The following is a 19,129-nucleotide window of genomic DNA, read 5'->3' on the forward strand; positions in this document are numbered from 1 at the left end:
GGTGGTTTAATCAGATCTCCGTGAGCAATGTCTTGGAGGGAAGCAAGAGTGCATACAAGGGAACCAGATAGTGTAGACATCGGGCTGGGCGTCGTTAATAGACTAGCGAGGAGGCGGCGAAGGATGGGGGGTGAATTTGAGAGCTCCGGTGTTTAAGGAGGTAAAATTCACAGGGCTTGGCGGAGGATCGTAGGTAACGGATGAGGGAGGAATCAGGAAGGACTACCGGCTTTCCGACTTTAAAGGAGGGGATGGATAACATGGCTGTTCACTGAGCCTCGGCAGAGGAGAGGTGGTGGGGGGAAAGAGAAGATGGCACAGGAATACCGATATTTAAGAAATCAGAGTAAGAGGGTGACGGATAGAGGTAGGATCGAGTTCGGGTCGGGAGGGGCTGACAGCTCCGCGCACGCATCCTTGAGCGCAGCTGCCACCGCCTCCCGCTCCTCCTCCCTGAGCTCGCCGGCAGCTAACGCAGTAAGCCGCGCGCGGAAGGAGAGACCCCACTAGGCGCTGAGCTCGAGCCCCGCGCAGGCCCAGTAGGTGCCGAGCGCGGAGCCTGCGCAGTTGAGGGAACTCGGGGCCTTGGGATCCCAGTCCGCGCCTCGCCTGGAACCCCGCGGCGCCAGCGACGCTACCTTCCCCCCAGCCCGCCGGTCCTCACTCCCGCCCCTTCCGTATTTTGGTCGCGCACGGCCTCCGTCAGTCGCAGCGGCCATTGGCTGTTAGAGGGATCCGAGAGCGGCAATTGGCTCTCGCTGGCCGTCGCTCAAGCGCCCTTCCGGAGATGGTCCGAGGTGGGAAGAGTTGCAGAGAGCCGGCAGCCGAGGGACGGTAAGCTGTGCTCCGGGCTTGGTAGGGGGAGCGTCGGGGTGCGCTCTGAGCAGGCTGCCGGGGCCAGGCTCTTCTTTAGTCACCTCGGCGAGGCTTCCTCTGGCAGCTCGGCCACGTCGGTTTGCCTGGCGCCTGCAGTGCCCCCGGCCCCTAACCCCGACTCGAACCTCCTTGCTTTCTCGTCTGGGGCTTCGCTGCTGCTGAGACATGGTCACCGCCATGCCTTAGTGGGAGAAGGACTCCGGGAAGCCTGCGGGGCTGCGAGGGAGAGGTTTTACCTGCCGGGACGGTCTCCTTCTCTTCGAATTCTACCGGTGTTTCAGGGGCCCGGGCCCCGCCACGTAGGGCAAGTCTTCCCCGCTTCGCCTATGCACTGGGATTTCTTTCGGTCCTGACTTCCCTCATTGGCGCTTTGTTTTGGCGGTTGTCGTCACACGTCATTGTCATCTCTTCGGTCAAATTGTGAGTCCTTAGGAGGTTCAGGACATAGGTTCTTCCTTTTCTTGAATAGCGTTCTGGTTAATTTGGTGCCTTGCGTTAAAATATATACTCTTAAGTATTTGCTGATTGATTCTTACTGTGATTCCAGATGAAAAGAAGTATTAGGAATTCCTCTGGTTGTCCCTTTGTTGAACGTCTTGTAGAATTATGCTTAGAGCGTCTCACCCTCAGAAGCAAGGATCCAGATAGCTAACACTTGTTGAGTTCTGGCAGGGTGTTAACGGTAAGCGTTTCAATATCCATTATTTAGTTTAGTCCATAAGTCAATTCAGTGAGACAGGCTTAATGATTCCCCTGCTTCATGGGAAACTGAGGCGGAAGTAACTTGTGGGAGGGCACACAGCTAGTAAATGGGGGCGCTTTCTAACCAGGTTTGTTGAATCCATCACTAGTTGTGATATTAATATCCCATTTTACATTCAAAAAAACAGGTTCAGAGAAGCGAGGTTATTTATTCGAAGAGTAAAGTAATAAGTTACAGGTTCACTTAAACATTTTAAAAGAGACCGTATGAGGATGTGCTGGTCCTGAATTTAGAACTGAACAGGACACAGGCCAGGCTTGTAGGAGCTCACAGTTTATTGGAGGAAGCTGACAGAATAACTACTTACTGAAACATGTTTGGGGTATTGTGTATACAGATAGGAGGCCTATAGGGAGGAAGGAATCAGACAAGGAGAGAGAAGATGGCAGGTGTAGGAGGAAAACGGAGCCAAACTCCCTGGCTTTGTATTCTGTCTCCATCACTCCCTAGCTCTGTGGCCTTAGGTAAATTACTTAACCTATCAGGGCCCATTACCTCATTTGTGAAGTGGGATAATAACACCTCAGTAGGTGGGTTGTTGTATTAATGAGTTTTTTATACATAGAGGACACTTAGAACAGTGTTTTGCCTACTGTAGATACTTAATGAATGTTATATTATTCTAGGCAGAGTAAAATAATTGAGACAGGAAACTTGAACCCAGGTTTTCTGACAGCTGGTCCAATGCCCTCTCTAGTATACAAGGTGCCTCACTGTATTCCTTGCCTGCAGAAAGAGGAGTGGTGACCAGATAGTCACTGTCCCACAGCTCCCCAGGGTAGAGACAAGCAGGGCGCAGGGAGAGAAAGTAAAGAACTCTGGGGGACAGCGAAAGAGGGATTCAGGGAGCTTTACCTAAGTTTCAAGTCATTCTAGATATCTAGATACCTAGATAGCCCACCTCCTGGGCCTTATCCAGTCCAACAACAGGTATATGTTTAGAGTATTTGTGCTCAGCACTGTGCTGTACACAGTATATGGACACAGATGGGCGTGGTATGGTTCCTGCTCAGAAGCAGCTAATATTGTCCAGTTGGGTGAATGAGAATAGAACACATCAAATGACCGTGGGCAACATACAAATAGGGTTGAGATTTTCTGGTATTAGCTAGGCCAGCCATAGAACCGAGAGGCCAGAGTAATCTGAGGGGCAGGTAATGTAGGAAGGCTTCCTGGAATGTGATCAGATCCTGACATTGATTGTCTGAAGCGTACAGAGCTCTGTGCTAATGCTGGGAATGGGAAGGGCAGGGGCGATGGTCTGCCCTCAGAAGCTTCTAGTCTGAGGGAGACAGACGTTCCATTCCGTCGTAACAGCACTAACAAAGCTGTACACAGTGCTCCGGGGACAGCAGGTGGAGTCTCCAGCTGTACCTGGATGAATTGGGAAAGGACTCACCAAGGAAGGGACACTGGGCTTGAGGGTAGGTAGAAGTTTCTCAGGCAGAGAGTTTCAGGAGAATGTAATGTGTATAGGGACCAAGATGACTGAGTCAGAGAGGAAGAGGAATGAACGGAAGGGAGAGGAAGCCAGAGCGGCAGCACGGTGTGGACAAGGAAGAGCATGGTCTTTGGCTTAGAGTCAGGATGCTCTTACATCAGATGAAATGAAGTCTGGGAGAGGGCTCGCCACAGGGCGGACTCATGGTAGGGCCTCAGTCGTGGTAGTTTCCTTACTCCGTTTCTGGAGAAGTACGTTGAGGCCGGTTGGAGAAGAGCCTTGCGTGCAGTTCCAAGTGGACCTGATCCTGTAGGCAGGCGAGAGAGGAGGTTTCGGATGTTATGTCTGACTTAGGAAGGCTTTCCCTACTTTTCCTACCCCAACATCATAAAAATAGTCAACATTTTTTTCCTAATAGGGTTCACTGTGAGTCTAGAGCAGCCCAGCAGCCCCATGTGCACCTCAGAGTGTCAGAGGTCACTGGCTTCTTCTCAGAGGGGAGGCAGAATCTGTGGATTAAAAAAGGGTTTCTCTGATAAGCAGGTACGGTAGGTTCTTGTACTTATGGGCATGAAGGGTTTCATGTATTTTGTATTTTCTCTGTTTTTTTCCCCCCTCTTGGTATGTGGTATTTTTCAGAGCTCCCACCTCTTTCAGGTAGACCAGTGCCCTGCTCCCTCCCAGGGCCTACCACGGTAGGGGCATCAGCAACTGGGGGGCATCATCCAGGACACTCAAGGGGCAGAGTCAAGGCCCCTGTTAGTGTTCTCTCTTGTCCCCGAACTTTTGCTTTCAGTGTTGTCCTCTGTCACTCTAATTTAATGAGGGAAACTGTTCTTTGATTGTTCTACAAACTCTGCTCTTGGAACTGCCTGTGTCAGAACTGGGGTGCTGAGATAAAAGGACAGATTTCTAGGCTTAACCCTGGGCGTCCTGAATCAGAAACTCTAGAGAAGGGGCTGGAGAACTTTGCGTTTGTATGCATATTAAAGGTGGAGAACCTGCAGTTTCTTACTCAGCTTTCTTCAACAGATATTTATTATAGGCCTAAGCATGCTTAGAACTGTAAGTACCCAAGGTACAATATCAACTGGGTAGATACGGCTTCTTATGTTTAAATGGAATCTGTATTTGACCCTGGAACAACACGGGGGGTGGGGGTGCCAACCCTCGTGCAGTCAAAAATCCACGTGTAACTTTTTTTTTTTTGTTTTTGTTTTGTTTTAAAGATTTTACATATTTGACAGAGAGTGAGAGTGCACAAGCAGGGGGAGCGGCAGGCAGAGGGAGAAGCAGGCTCCCTGCTGAGCAGATAGCCCAACGTGGGGCTCCATCCCAGGACCCTGGGATCATGACCTGAGCTGAACTGAGTCACCCAAGTGCCCCTGTTTTTGTTTTTTTGTTTGCTTGCTTTTTAAAAGATTTTATTTTTAAGTAATCTCTACACCCAACATGGGGGCTAGAACCTACAACCCTGAGATCAAGATTGCATGCTCCAGGGGCGCCTGGGTGGCTCAGATGGTTAAGCATCTGCCTTCAGCTCAGGTCATGATCTCAGGATCCTGGGATCGAGTCCCACATTGGGCTCCTTGCTTAGCAAGGGGCCTCCTTCTCCCTCTGCCTGCCACTCCCCCTGCTTGTACTTTCCCTCTCTCTCTCTCTCTCTCTCTCTCTCTCTCTGGCAAATAAATAAATAAAATCTTCAAAAAAAAAAAAGATTGCATGCTCCACCAACTGAACCAGCCAGGAGGCTCCAAAGTGTAACTTTTGACTCCCTGAAAACTTAACTCTTAATAGCCCTACTGTTGACCGGAAGCCTTACCATTAACATAAACAGTTGATCAACATGTTTTGTATGTTATATGTACTGTGTACTATATTCTTACAATAAAGTGAGCTAGAGGAAAGAAAATGTTATTAAGGAAATCATAAGGAAGAGAAAATACACTTATAGTACTGGACTGTATTTATCGATGCTGTAAGTTTATGTGAGCTCTTTATAAGGTGAATCATCTGTCAGTACCTACACCAATATTGTCTTATATGAAACAAAACACTGCAGATGTTACACGTATTACTAACACTAGGCATCGAAAATGAAAAGATAATATACAGTCTGTAAGTGTGTGTAATGATAAATTTTAACTTCTTCTTATTTATTGTTTTTTAAGTACTGCACCCAGTGTGGGGCTCGAACTCATGACCCCGAGATCAAGAGTTACATGCGCCACAAGCCAGCCAGGTGCCCCGATAAATTATACCTTTTTATGATAGATTTGTGTATATTTTTTATGATAGTAAATAATAAATAATAGATAACAAATAGTAAATAATAAAATAGACTAGTATTCTAAAATAGACTAGTATTTATGTATTCGTGACATACCTGACTTTTTCTTAATTCTTTAGATATGTCTAGACTGCACAGCTTGTCTGCAAATTTTTTCAAATTGTTGCAAACCTCCAAGAAGTTTTCCAATGTATTCAAAAGTATTGCAAAACTCTGCATATGAATGGATCTGCCCACTTCAAATGTCTGTTGTTCAAGGTCACCTGGACATTTTAGTCCAGAGGATGTTAGGGGAGTCGTGAGTAACCACTGGGTAGGTTGGACAAAGGCAGATTGTATGGTGGTTTAAAATTCTGGCGGGGACTTAGGATGGGATGCAGTAAGAGGTAAGTTGCTTCTGGGCTCATCCGCAAGCCGTGTGGGTTAGAAAGAATACGGACTTTGGAGTCAGCCTGACCTAACCCTGCCACACCACTAGTCTGGCCTTGAGCAAACCAGTTGACCTCTCCGAACCTGAAGTTCTTATCTGTAAATGAAGTTAAAAATAGTACTTCCCTCATTGGGTGGTGTTGGTAATTCAGTGACATCATGTAATGTGCTTAATATGGTGCTTGACCTACAGTAAGTGTGAAATTAAAAACAATGTTTTGTTATGCCCGTTTCGAAGCTGAGGATGTTCAGGATTAGAAGGGTGAAGTTCCCTGGCTACGGTCACATAGCTAAAGTAGGTGGTAGACACAGGAGTCTGGATCTGAAGTCTGTTCCTTGTCCAGAGCCATCTCTTTGAACCTGTGCACACTGTTCTGCATTCTATCAGAATAATTAATTCCTTCTCGGCTTGTTGCTCTGAAGCTTCGTGAGAAATCGGCTGTTCAAGTTCTTAGCTCAGTGCCGGGCACACACTCAGTAATGTTAGTGTGTGTTTTCCCTTCGCAGGAAGACCAGACAGCTTCCAGGGGTTTGAGGACCTGAGCTGGAGTAGCTGTTTCTCACGGGTCATGGGAGAAAGGCCTCCTGGTGCTTGGCAGGCTGGGCAGTCGTTCACCCCCAGTGGCACTTGGTAGAATCCTTGCAGCTGTGGATTTCTTTCTCCTCTAGGGTGAAGGCCATGCCGCCCCCGGGGAAAGTTCCCCGAAAGGAGAACCTGGGGCTTCAGTGTGAGTGGGGGTCCTGCTCCTTTGTGTGCTCGGCCATGGAGGAGTTCTGCGAGCACGTCACTCAGCACCTGCAGCAGCACCTGCATGGTTCCGGGGAGGAAGAGGAGGAGGAGGAGGACCCGCTTGGTAAGGGGGCAGGGCGTGAAGGGGAAAGAGCTCAAGGAAGGCGGAAACCCGGACTTTCCTGCTTAGGCCGTTTTTGCTTATAAAAACATGGTAGACGGACGCCTTATAGAAAACGGATTCAACAGGGTAAGCGGAACGAATCTGCCATCAAAAGGCAATTACTGACAGTACTTTAGTGAACATTCTTTTGATGTCTTTCTGCATATATACATACATAAGGATGGTTTTATTTTTTTTTTAAAGGATCATATTGTACAAGCTGTCCACAGCCTGCTTTTCTGATTCTCTGGTAATGCTTCTTGATGTTTTCTTTACTGCAACTACCAGTTAGGAATACATTTCATATCCCAACCCCATACACAAAAGTTAAAAAATACTTGAAATAATCCTTGCCTTTATTAAATGCTCTCTGAAGTGTTCTATCTTGTTCTTTTTTATTTAAAAAAAAAATGGGGAGGGACGCCTGGCTGGCTGGGTCGGTGGAGTGACTCTTGATCTGAGTCATGAGTTCAAGCCCCACATTAGGCATGGAGCCTCCTTTAAAAAAAAATTGGTTTGTGGGGCGCCTGGGTGGCTCAGTTGGTTAAGCGTCTACCTTCGGCTCAGGTCGTGATCCCAGGGTCCTGGGATCGAGCCCCCACATCGGGCTCCCTGCTCAGTGGGGAGCCTGCTTCTCCCTCCCCCTCTGCCTGTAACTCTGCGTACTTGTGCGCTCTCTCTCTCTCTGTCAAATAAATAAATAAAATCTTAAAAAAAAAATAAATTGGTTTGCAGTCCTCTAAATTGATTTCTCCAGTTACTAATAGGTCACAACACAGTTTAAAGAATTCTGTTCTATAGAAAATACAGAGGCAGCTCTCTTTCCCCTACCTCAAATTCTGTTTTAAGTCTAGTGACTATGAACTATAAGTAGTAGTTTCAGAAGTCAAATAATATATGTATGAAAGAGAAATTAGGGTGTGTGTGTGTTTTTTTTTATTTTATTATTTTAAAGATTTTATTTATTTATTTGAGAAAGAGAATGAGAGACAGAGAGCACGAGAGGGAAGAGGGTCAGAGGGAGAAGCAGACTCCCCGCTGAGCAGGGAGCCCGATGTGGGACTTGATCCCTGGACTCCAGGATAATGACCTGAGCCAAAGGCAGTCTCTTAACCGACTGAGCCACCCAGGCGCCCTGTGTGTGTGTTTTAAAATAGGCTCCTTGCCCAGCATGGTGCTTGAACTCACGGCTGTGAGATCAAGACTTGAGCCAAGATCAAGAGTTGGGTACTCAACCAGCTGAGCCACTCAGGTGCCCACTCCTTATATGTTTTAAAGTACGTACTTTCTAAAACAAGTAAACCCCTATAAAGAATTGAAAATGTGCTTGGAGAGAGCTGCTCGAGAGCTAGGCAGTGGACTGCAGCAGTCAGTGGCTTTCCCAGAGTGGACAGGTCTTGGGCAGGATATGGGGAAAGAAAGGACTGGTCTGAAGGAAGGAGTGGGAGGCAGCGGCAGAAACCCGGAGCGACTAGCGCCTGCCAGCTACACTTGCCTTCTGGGAGATTTTGCACTGGGCCTCGCACACACCCTTCCTGCTGCCTCGACCACACTTCTCCCTCTAGTTTACAGATATTCGCCCATCACATCTCAACATGGGGACATTTCCAAGTCATCCCTGTCCACATCAAATGACCTCTCTCTGACGATGTTATAGTATCCCAGACCCCTGCCCCCCCCCCCCCATGGACCTTGTGACTGGCTGCAGTTTTATATTTATACGTGTGGTTATTTGATTAATGTTTTTTCTCCATGACTGAAAGCTGCTGTGAGGGTAAGGACTGCGACTCTTTTTACTTGTTATATCCCCAGTGCCTGGCACGATTGGTGGTGGTTAAATTGCTGGTATTTGCCAAATGAACTGCTGCTAATTGGGTCAGAGTCCAGCCTCCTCTCCCGCTGCTAAGTGCTGTAGGTAGGAGAGCTGAGCTTTGCAAAGTGTCAGACTCTTACCTCTAAACCCCTTTATGCAGAGGAAGAATTCTCCTGCTTGTGGCAGGAGTGTGGCTTTTGTTCTATGGACAGTTCGGCTGACCTCATCCGCCATGTCTACTTCCACTGCTACCACACCAAGCTGAAGCAGTGGGGGCTGCAGGCTCTGCAGAGCCAGGCCAACCTCAGCCCCTGCATCCTGGACTTCCAGAGTCGCAACATCATCCCTGACATCCCCGATCACTTCCTGTGTCTGTGGGAGCACTGTGAGGTCAGCGGGCAGTGCTGGGAATAGGGGCGGAAGGAAGTTGGGGATCTTAGCTCACGATGCCTTGACCCTTTCAGGGATGCCCTATGTATGCCAGGTTCCTACTAGCATCTCATTTTTGGGTAGCTCCCTTGCTCAAACTTTTATGTCCCCGCCAACTTAATTTGGGAGACAGCCAAGGAGCCCCCTTGGACACGTAGGGGTCAAAGGCCCTCTACCCATCCTCAGTCCTTACCGCAAGTTGCTCCTGGCACAGAGTTCCTTCGACAATCCCGAGTGGTTCTATCGGCACGTGGAAGCGCACAGCCTGTGCTGTGAATACCAGGCAGTCGGCAAGGACAACCATGTCGTGCTGTGTGGCTGGAAAGGTAGGGCTGCTCCTTAACATCTGGCCTTTAAAGAACGCCTGGGGTTGCTGAGGGCCTAAGGCAGCTAGGTATGGGCCCAGTCCCATGGTGTAAGGGTGGCTGCCAGCTGGAGACTTGGCACCAGAGCCTGCTCTGGGGGTCCGTGGCTGGAGCGTGACTGGGCCTTCCTTCCCAGGCTGTACCTGCACCTTCAAGGACTGCCGGAAACTTCGAGAGCACCTCCGCAGCCACACTCAGGAGAAGGTGGTGGCCTGCCCCACCTGTGGGGGCATGTTTGCCAACAACACCAAGTTCTTAGATCACATCCGTCGCCAGACCTCGTTGGATCGTAAGCAATCAGAGAGGAAGGGGAGTGGGTGCAGGCTGTCCTGCGTGGGGCGGTGGGGGTTAGGGGCATGTTCCTGGGAGAGGGGGACAGTGAAGGCCTCTGCAACTTGGCTACATCTGTCCTTAGGGCTCAGTCACCTGCCACAGCCTTGGCTGCCTGAGAATCATCAGATGTTGTTATTCAGTGCTTATTGTGTGTCCTGTCTCTTTGTCCAGTGAATCCTCACAGCCCCATGAGGTGTGCTTCTTGTCCCCCTTTTTGCAGATGACGAAGCTGAGTCTCAGGTTAAATCACTAGTGAGGTGCACAGCTAGTTTGGGGTCAAGCAGGGATTCTAATTCAGGTTCTTGACTCCCAAGTCCCAGGCTCATTCAGTGGTACTGTGTCCATCCCTAGTTCTTAAACTCCCCCTTTCTTGGTGGTTCCCCTCTCCTGGGCTTGCTCTCCTCTCTGTGCCTCCCTGCCCCGCCCCCCGCAGCCCACCCTGTCTTCTGCCTGCCCCACCCCAGAGCAGCGCTTCCAGTGCTCTCACTGTTCCAAGAGATTTGCCACGGAGCGGCTCCTGCGGGACCATATGCGTAACCACGGTGAGTAGCCAGAGCCCCCAAGCTCCTGGCCCTCCCTCCGGGTTTCCGCCCGGCTTCAGATCACAGCCCCCCCCCTCTGCTCCTCTCAGTGAACCACTATAAGTGTCCTCTGTGTGATATGACCTGCCCGCTGCCATCTTCCCTTCGCAACCACATGCGCTTTCGCCACAGTGAGGACCGGCCCTTCAAATGTGACTGTTGTGACTACAGGTAGGGGGAGCCAGGGGCTGGAAGGCCGAGAACTCACAGTCCCGTGTCCCCCATGCCCTCCAGCCTCTCCTGACCTCTCCCTGCAGCTGCAAGAATCTGATTGACCTGCGGAAGCACCTGGATACCCACAGCAAGGAGCCAGCCTACAGGTGTGATTTTGAGAACTGCAGCTTCAGTGCGCGATCCCTCTGCTCCATCAAGTCCCATTACCGAAAAGTGCATGAAGTGAGTGGGGCCGTCGGTGGGAGAGGGCTGGCAGAGGTGTGGGGAGCCCAGGATGAAGCGCTGGCCTCACTCTCCCTCCCCTCCCCATCAGGGAGACTCAGAGCCAAGGTACAAGTGTCACGTGTGCGACAAATGCTTCACGAGGGGCAACAACCTCACTGTGCATCTTCGTGAGAAGCACCAGTTCAAGTGGCCCTCAGGGCACCCCCGTTTTCGGTATGTCTCTCAACCCTGCCCTCTAGATTCACAGACCTTCCCCCCGCATATCTTTTCAACAAGTTAAAAACCTCGAATTTGGGGTGCCTGGGTGGCTCAGTCATTAAGCGTCTGCCTTCAGCTCAGGTTATAATCCTAGGGTCCTGGGATCGAGCCCCGCATCGGGCTCCCTGCTCAGCAGGGAGTCTGCTTCTCCCTCTGCCCCTCTGCCCCTTCTCTCCCTTTGCCCTTCTTCCCACTTGTGCATGTGCACGCTCACTCGCTCTCTCTCTCAAATAAAAAATAAAATCTTAAAAAAATTTTTTTTGAATTTGATGATCATCCACCATCTCCATTCAGGCTCGAGGAACAAAGTGGTGGAGCAGAGATGATTTTTTAAATTTTTGAATGTGGTGCCAAAGCCCTGCAGCGAGAACCAGAACTGGAGCCTAAGGGTTCTGACCATCTCATAAATCCTGTGACACTCCCACCTTCCAACACAGATCATTTCTTTTCCCACCCCCTCTCCCTCCCTCCCTCTCAAGTTTCTACATACGATTTTCCATCTTGAGTAATGCTCCTTCCCTCTTGTCTTCTACATATTCTCATGAAGCCCTTTTTGGTCTCCAGCTCCTATCACTTAACATCCCAGGGCCCTCGCGTCTGCCCCTCACCTTGCCGCTGTCCAGGACGCGCCCCCCCCCCCCCCCCGCCCCGCGTGTGGTTTCTGCCCTATGCGCCCCCGCCTCCCCAGGTACAAGGAGCACGAAGATGGCTACATGCGGCTGCAGCTGGTTCGCTACGAGAGCGTGGAGCTCACGCAGCAGCTGCTACGGCAGCCACAGGAGGGATCGGGCCTGGGAGCAGCACTGAGTGAGAGCAGCCTGCAGGGCATCCTTCTCGAAGCAGTGCCAGGGGAGCCAGGACCCCAGCAGGAGGCTGAAGAGGAAGAGGAGGGTGGGAGCAGCGAGGGGACAGGCCTCTCAGCCTCTCAGGACACTCCCAGCCCTGTCATCCATGTGGTGAATCAGACCAACGCCCAAGGCGAGCAAGAGATCGTCTACTATGTGTTGTCCGAAGCCCCAGGAGAGCCCCCGCCAGCCGCTGAGCCCCCCTCAGGGGACATCATGGAAAAGCTTCAGGGAATAGCCGAGGAGCCCGAAGTCCGGATGGTGTGAAGGCTGCGGAGCCTGACCATTTCAACCCCAGGCCCCCGGGTTTGAGCCAGGCTGGTGGCTGTGCCCCTCGTGGGCAGCCCCTGCCAATGGAGGCCTTTAAGAGTGGTGCCAAGAGCAATGCGGTACACTCTGGACCCGGCTTGCATCATGCAGCAGGCTCTGAAGCCTTCCCTTTTCTGCCATACTACGTTTGGTGGGGATCCTGAGGAGTTTGGATTCCTTGAGGGGGATGCCCTGGTTGTGTATGTTCTTGTAGAGGGGCTAGTATCAGCCTTACCCATAACCCTCTAGTCACGCTGAAACGGTGACTAAAATCCTCTGTCAGCTCGCACCCATTCCCATCTTTAGGGGTCCTTAGGTCCAAGGATGCCGTGTAACTGGTCCCTACGAGGGCCTTTTCCTCACAACCAGCCAAGGCAGCGTGAACCAGGCAGTTCTTTCCCTCCGAAGGGCTCCTACAACCCCAAGGACTTTCCTGGTTATCCTCAGGGATGGGAGTGGAGGCACTGAGTGTGGAACAGTTGTTTTGGTAATAAAAGAAACACTTGGGCTGTTACTCATTTCTTCTTCCTTATGTCTGGTGGCTGTTAACTAGATAGGAGATGCAGCTGCCCAGAAGAGGAGCTGAATAGCTAGGCTTCTCCTTCTAGTGACTGAGGTTCGTTTTTGTTTTTAACTTTCCTCTTGTTCCCCTCCCCCCACCTCCTTGGTGAAACTTCTTCATTTCTTCTCAGAGCATCTACTGTCTCCATGGAGGTCCTGTGAGTGGGCAGAAGTAGCGCTCTAGAATGCACACATGGGCCTCTCAGGAAGGGAGAGCACCTGGCCACTATAGCCATCCGCTCTGAGTCCTGGTTAGATACCCAGTTCCTCTGGCGGAGGGATTCTTTACCTGTGGGACCAGGAAGGAAGCCTCGGCGGGGGGCGGGGCGGTAGAGGTGGAGGCCTGGGGAATGGCAGGTACTCTAGGTTTAGGAACCAAGTTAGAAAATTGTGTGTCTGAATATACATTTTCCTGGGGAAAGGGTCTGTTTTTCACTAGATTCTCAACGAGGTTGAAACCCTCCGAAATAAGAACCAGTTTTTGGGCTATCTAGCCACTTCTCTACACCCTGTGTCCATTCTTAGGGTTGCTTCCACTCCAGAGAGGTCAAGGAAATACTCTCAGGGGCCCTAGCTGGACAGAAAGCTGCCCACAAATTTAATTCTCTTCACAAAAACTCTATGCCCATTGCAGGAAGAATTTAGGAAAGAAAAATCTCGTTAATTCCATCAGCCATTTACTGAGTTCCTCCTATATAGTCCAGGCATTGTGGCAGCGCCTGGGTGGCTCAGATGGTTAAGCGTCTGCCTTCAGCTCAGCTCATGATCCCAGGGTCCTGCGATCAAGCCCCACATCAGGCTCCCTGCTCAGCAGGAAGCCTGCTTCTCCCTCTCCCATTCCCTCTGCTTGTGTTCCCTTTCTCGCTGTCTCTCTCTCTCTGTCAAATAAATAAAATCTTAAAAATAAATAAATAAAGATACAAAAAAGAATAAAACCCAGGACTTGCCCTGAAGAGACATGTGGTACAGAGGCAAGGAAAGATCTAAAGAAGTGGAGTGATTGAAGTCAAGCAGGTTTCGTTAACTAGGAGGCAGTACTAGTTGGGCGAGGGATCAGGAAAGGCGTCATTGAGGAAGTGATTAGAGCTACCATGTACAAAGGTGTGGACAAGTTACTCCACGTAGAGGAAACAAGGGGTGTGAAGCTGAAGGAGTACTTTGTGGTCTGCAGCACAGAGGGCTGTGGGGAGAGACGACACCAGGAAGGCAGGCCAGGCCGCCCAGGACCGTGTCAGGTTTTGGGATGGTGATTCTGCTAGCGATGGGGGATATATATTTGGAAGAGTGAGAGACGGCAAGCAGAGAAGTTAGGGGGCTGCTGCAAGAATTCAGGCAGGAAATAATGAGGGCTTTTTTTTTTTTTAAAGATTTTGTTTATTTGAGAGAATGAGATAGAGAGAGCACATGAGAGGGGGGAGGGTCAGAGGGAGAAGCAGACTCCCTGCCGAGCAGGGAGCCCGAATACTGAGGGCTTTAAGGCTATATGTCTGTGTGGATGTTCCCATTGCCTCTACGAGGAGCACCTTCAAGGAATGGCAGTGTGGAGGAGAGCGGAAACGTGGATGAAAAATCAGCACCGGCAAAGCTACTGGGTTTCTAGTCTCCCTTCTGCAGGATCCTGTACTGATTTTGCTGCCCACACCCTGTCCTCCACTAAACAAGTGTAATCCGCTTCCCCCAGCACGCCTTCCGCTAGTTGAAGACAACTGGGGCTTCTTTGAGCTAAGGACCTTCAGTTTCTTCTGTAACTCCTTGTGTCATGTAATTTGGGGTCTTCTCCCCCCAGCCTCCTCTGGGCGTGTGTTTTGGTGGTTACACCCTGCTCTCAATTTATTGTGAAGCCACTGCCCTCTAGAACCCCTGTCTTTACATATTTTGTTATTGCCCAAACCACATCCCTTCACTTCAGACATACGAAACTGTTACCTTGGACTTAACAGCAGGTCCTCATATTTGTCCTTACTAAGTTTTTCTTGTTAGACTTGATTGACACCCATCCCCAAGAGGTGGGTTAAAAAGTTGAATAGAACAGGGCCAAAGACAGACCCCAAAAGCAAGTCACTAGAGAACTTTCTCCTAACCAAGACCAGATGACCGGAAGCCTCACCGAGAACAGAAGCGGTTGATCAACACATGTTTTGTATGTCATATGTATTATATACCGTATATTTCTACAATAAAATAAGCTAGCAAAAAAAATGTTTTGGGACGCCTGAGTGGCTCAGATGGTTAAGCGTCTGCCTTCAGCTCAGGTCATGATCTCCAGGTCCTGGGATTGAGCCCCACATCGGGGTCCCCGTTCAGCGGGGAGTCTGCTTCTCCCTCTCCCTCTGTCCCTCCCCCTGCTTGTGCACTCTTTGTTTCTTTCTCTCTAAATAATATATTTAAAAAATGTTTTAAGAAAATCATAAGGAGGGGCACCTGGGTGGCTCAGTTGGTTAAGCGACTGCCTTCGGCTCGGGTCATGATCCTGGAGTCCCGGGATCGAGTCCCACATCGGGCTCCCTGCTCAGCAGGGAGTCTGCTTCTCCCTCTGACCCTCTTCCCTCTCATGCTCTCTATCTCTCGTTCTCTCTCTCTCAAATAAATAAATAAAATCTTAAAAAAAATCATAAGGAAAAATATATTTACAGTTCTGTATTTATTGAAAAAAAATCCACTTATAGTTGGACCCACACAGTTCAAACTCGTGTTGTTCAAGGGTCAGCTGTATATATATTAATGATCAAATTCTGGTCTCAATGTTTTTCTCCCCCCCCCTTTTTTTTTGGTGCCGTTGTTTTGCATGTGTTCTAAGCAGTGGCTCGGGCTGCCCCTCGTGTAACCCAGCATTGCCTACGCTGTCCTTTCCTCCACCGAGCAGTGCCTTAAGGATCAAGCCGACGCCCTCTCCCCTACTAGTCTTAGCCATGCCCACACCATGCTCTGGATCATGGGGACAGCAGAAGAGATTCTGGCCTGCTACCGTGTGAGTCCAGTTCTCCAGGAGGAGGGGATTCTGGGCTCAGCAGGCCTGGCCTGGAAAGCACTGGACCCAACAGCAGGGCTTATTGGGTCAAAGCAGCCAGAAGCCTGTGGAAGGGTAATCAGGGACAGGGGTGGGTGAGAGCAGAACTTTGGAGGGAGGAGGGTGACAATACTAATTTGATCGCCTTAGGGTTTCATCCAGAGTCAGCCCATGAGTCAGACATGGCGCCTGAAGATTAAGGTGACAACCTCTCTTACTCTTAAGGAGCGGGGCTGGGGGTGGGGGTGGGGTAGGTCAGGAGAGAAGGCAGGTGGCCCGGGAGGGTGGAAGCTAATGCTGCTTTTCTCTTAACTGGGGCAAGTCCACCCTCTGAGTCAAGAGTACAGAAGACCTGAGTGCGTATAGAAGAGAAATGATTCCCCGAGATGAGGAGAGGGAGGAATGGTCATGGGCAATCAGGTCACTTCTGTAAGATTATGACCTAATGAATGGTAGATGAATGAGTTTTGCTGAAGACCAGGAATCCCACAGTGCACTTTGGGAATAAGGAGCATACCCATTTCACGTTCAACAGCAGGAGCTGAGGCTGAGAGGGAAGGTTGGTGGGGAAAACTTTTCATTCTATGCTAAATAGCTTGAAAGTCTTGAGTGGGCAAGGAATATAGAGGACAAGTAGATGGCACTGGGGAACGGAATGGAAGACACCCCTTCCTTTTGAGTAGAGGGAAGGAGGGATGGATGGGAAGGGTGAGAGGGCCTTCGCGTCTGGTTGTCTCTATTTCCTTGAGAAAGTAGGAATTACGGTTTTGAGATTTATAAGAATTGTCAAATTTTAGAATTGCCATTAATCGATATAGGAGTGGGATAGATCACCTGATGACACAGCTGAGGGTGAAGGCCAAGATCAGACAGCGGCAACTTCACTACAACCAGACAATTTTTTGTAGCAGACACTGGCGGCCCGGAGCAAACACAGAAGACAGACCTCGGGGTTGACCCCCAGCCAGGACGTGGATTGCATCGGGCAAGGAGCAGGGTAATTAAAGCAGCTAGAGAAGATTGGACAGGGAGGCCCTGGGAGACTAGAAAGTGGTGGTTAGAATCAAAGCACTGGAGGTTCCAGGGCGTCTGGCTGGCTCAGTTGGAGCTGGGGTCATGAGTTCAAGCCCCACGGTAGACACAGAGCTTACTTAAAAACAAAACAAAAAAGCCCCCCCAAAAAACAAAGCACTGGAATTCCAATAAGGCTTTTGAAGATTAGAAAGCTGAAGGGATGGGGTGCCTGGGTGGCTCAGTTGGTTGAGCTACTGCCTTCGGCTCAGGTCATGATCCTGGAGTCCTGGGATGGAGTCCCGCATCGGGCTCCCTGCTCGGCGGGGAGTCTGCGTCTCCCTCTGCCTGCCGCTCCCCCTGCTTGTGCTCTCTCTCTCTCAAATAAATAAATAAAATCTTAAAAAAAAAAAAGCAGAAGGGAAAGCTTGTGGTCAGAAAGAGGACATTTTTTTGAGGGAGAGGAAGAGGGAGAATCCCAAGCAGGCTCCTCGCTCAGCCTGGAACCCAACACCAGGCTTAATCCCACGACCCTGAGATCACGACCTGAGCTGAAATCAAGAGTGTGTCACCTGACTGACTGAGCCACCCAGGAGTCCCAGAAAGGGGACATTTTAAATAGAGCTATTCAGAGTCCATAGTATGTCAAAAAGAAGTCGGCTGCGGCATGAAGACAAGTCACTGTTGTGGAAGAGTCTAAGGGAAACATCTACCCGCAGAGGCCTTTCTGCCCCCGCCGCAGTGGAGTGGGCCAGCTCGCACGAGGGGAACGGGCCCCAGAGAAACACTGGGCACACACCTGCTCTGAGGCTGGTTCCACGCAAAGGACACAGCCAAGGGGCGTGGGGGCAGTTCAAGTTCTAGAGGAAGGAAGACGCCCAGCTGAGACTGGGAGGGGGTAAGTGTGAGGGATCTGAAGGAAAAAGAGACAGAGACTCTTGGGTAGAGAACCTTGGCATTTTGCAGCTTTGCAGTTCCCCTCATTTTCTTCAGAGCAGAAGGAAATGGCACTACATAGAGAGGTACATATTACATTTTAAAAACGTACTTCAATGTTGCTTGGTTTTGTTATATATGTTGTATTTTTATAATTTTAAAATAATAAAGATCTTTTAGAAAGCAACAGCAGGGGCCCCGCCTAGTAGGTACCCCTTCACTGCCCGGACTTGGGCTGGGGGTGGGGGGGCTCCAGTAGCCTCCCTCGTTACGGACCCATCGTTCCCAGTCCTGGGCTGTGTTTCCCCCAGTGGCCAGCAGAGGGTCTGTTGACAGATACACTTTAAAATCATTCTTTCCAAAGATGAGAGACTGGCGCTGTGGGCAAGGGAGGGACCGTGGATGAGGGGTCTGGGGTGTTGGAAGCAGAACTGAGGTGGTTCCAGCCCAGTCCAGTTCCTTCCCAGCTCCCACAGGACACCGCTGCCTTCCTTTTCCCATAGGTCCACAAACCTCCTTACCGACTGCTTCTCCCATAAATTCCTGCCCAGAGCAGCCTGTCTGCTAGATTAAGTCCTGGCACTTAAGCTGAGACAGGAATTTTCTGCTTCTGCCTTGCTCCTTGGAAGCCAATTATCATCAACCCTTACCTGTCTGGGTCTAGGGAGCCTGCCCAGGGTGGAGTCTCTGTTTTGGGGGGGCGGTGTGCTGGGGTGGGAATCGAGGAGGTCCTAGAGAAAGGAAAAGATCAATCTCAGGGAATTGAGGAGGACTATTTGCGGAAAAGAGAGAGGGCCCATCTGAAGGAAAGAAAGTCCATGGTAGGAGATATGGGGGGTGGTACTGGGGATGGTGAGGTCTAGACTGAGGGATGAGGGTTCTCTTGAGCAATGGTTCTCAAAGTGTGGTCCCCAGACTAACAGCATCAGCATCACCTAGGGACTTATTAGAGATGCAAATTCTCTGACCCCACCCCAGATACTGAATCAGAAACTGAGAGTAGAGCTAACAATTTGTTTCAACAAGCCCTCCAGATGATTCTGACTTGTGCTGAAGTTTGAGAACCACCACTCTTGAGTTATGGGATCTCTTCTAGGAATTAGAGGTGTGTGTGTTCTAGGGAATCAAAGGTCCAACCTGGGGGATATGTGGTGGGAGTATCCCCGGGAATGGGGAGGGTCTGTCGTAGTGGACCTCTAGAAGGTTGGAAACGTTTTATACCCGAGAACGAGAAGAGGTCTGTTCATAGCAGTAGAGATGGATCTGCTTTAGAAAAGGGGAAGGGGAAATATTAGAGAATGAGGAAGGTTGACATAGTAGATAATGACATGGTTTTGAATCACTAAGTCTTGGATTTGGTTCTCTGGAGTCATTACATTAGCTGTGTGAACTCATACTTGTACTTAACATTTCTTTCTTTTTTTTTTTTTAAGATTTTATTTATTTGACAGAGACAGCACAAGCAGAGGGAGAGAGAGGGAGAAGCAGGCTCCCTGCTGAGCAAGGAGCCCGATGTGGGACTTGATCCCAGGACCCTGGGATCATGACCCGGGCTGAAGGCAGGCGATTAACCGACTGAGCCACCCAGGC

General features: G+C 50.0%; 1 protein-coding gene across 5 annotated transcripts; it reads left to right on the forward strand.

Annotated features, from left to right (window-relative positions):
- The first annotated feature begins 731 nt into the window (after positions 1-731).
- On the forward strand, positions 732-12,538 carry LOC113915157 (histone H4 transcription factor). 5 transcript variants are annotated; one of them, XM_035723059.1, is made up of 13 exons: positions 850-1,296; positions 1,424-1,558; positions 3,499-3,623; positions 5,252-5,322; positions 6,469-6,653; positions 8,666-8,895; positions 9,149-9,260; positions 9,436-9,588; positions 10,097-10,174; positions 10,264-10,384; positions 10,471-10,609; positions 10,701-10,825; positions 11,559-12,538. In XM_035723059.1, the coding sequence occupies exons 3-13, from the start codon at positions 3,534-3,536 to the stop codon at positions 11,980-11,982; spliced, it is 1,728 nt and encodes a 575-aa protein (XP_035578952.1). In that variant the 5' UTR covers positions 850-1,296; positions 1,424-1,558; positions 3,499-3,533; the 3' UTR covers positions 11,983-12,538. The 5 variants fall into 5 exon arrangements, with proteins under 5 accessions (XP_035578953.1, XP_035578951.1, XP_035578952.1 ...); XM_035723058.1 differs by lacking the exons at positions 850-1,296; positions 1,424-1,558 and adding an exon at positions 813-834 and having other exon boundaries at positions 11,559-12,525; XM_035723060.1 differs by lacking the exons at positions 850-1,296; positions 1,424-1,558; positions 3,499-3,623; positions 5,252-5,322 and adding an exon at positions 732-834 and having other exon boundaries at positions 11,559-12,525.
- The last annotated feature ends 6,591 nt before the right edge of the window (positions 12,539-19,129 follow it).

Source organism: Zalophus californianus, chromosome 11 (assembly GCF_009762305.2).
Source record: "Zalophus californianus isolate mZalCal1 chromosome 11, mZalCal1.pri.v2, whole genome shotgun sequence".
In the NCBI taxonomy this organism is placed as follows: domain Eukaryota; kingdom Metazoa; phylum Chordata; class Mammalia; order Carnivora; family Otariidae; genus Zalophus; species Zalophus californianus.

Coding starts and splice junctions, on each gene's coding strand:
- LOC113915157 (XM_035723058.1), top strand. CDS start 3,534: ATGTGCACCTCAGAGTGTCAGAGGTCACTGGCTTCTTCTCAGAGGGGA. Junction 8,896..9,148: donor GTCTGTGGGAGCACTGTGAG/GTCAGCGGGCAG, acceptor CTCCTGGCACAG/AGTTCCTTCGACAATCCCGA. Junction 9,589..10,096: donor TCGCCAGACCTCGTTGGATC/GTAAGCAATCAG, acceptor GCCCCACCCCAG/AGCAGCGCTTCCAGTGCTCT.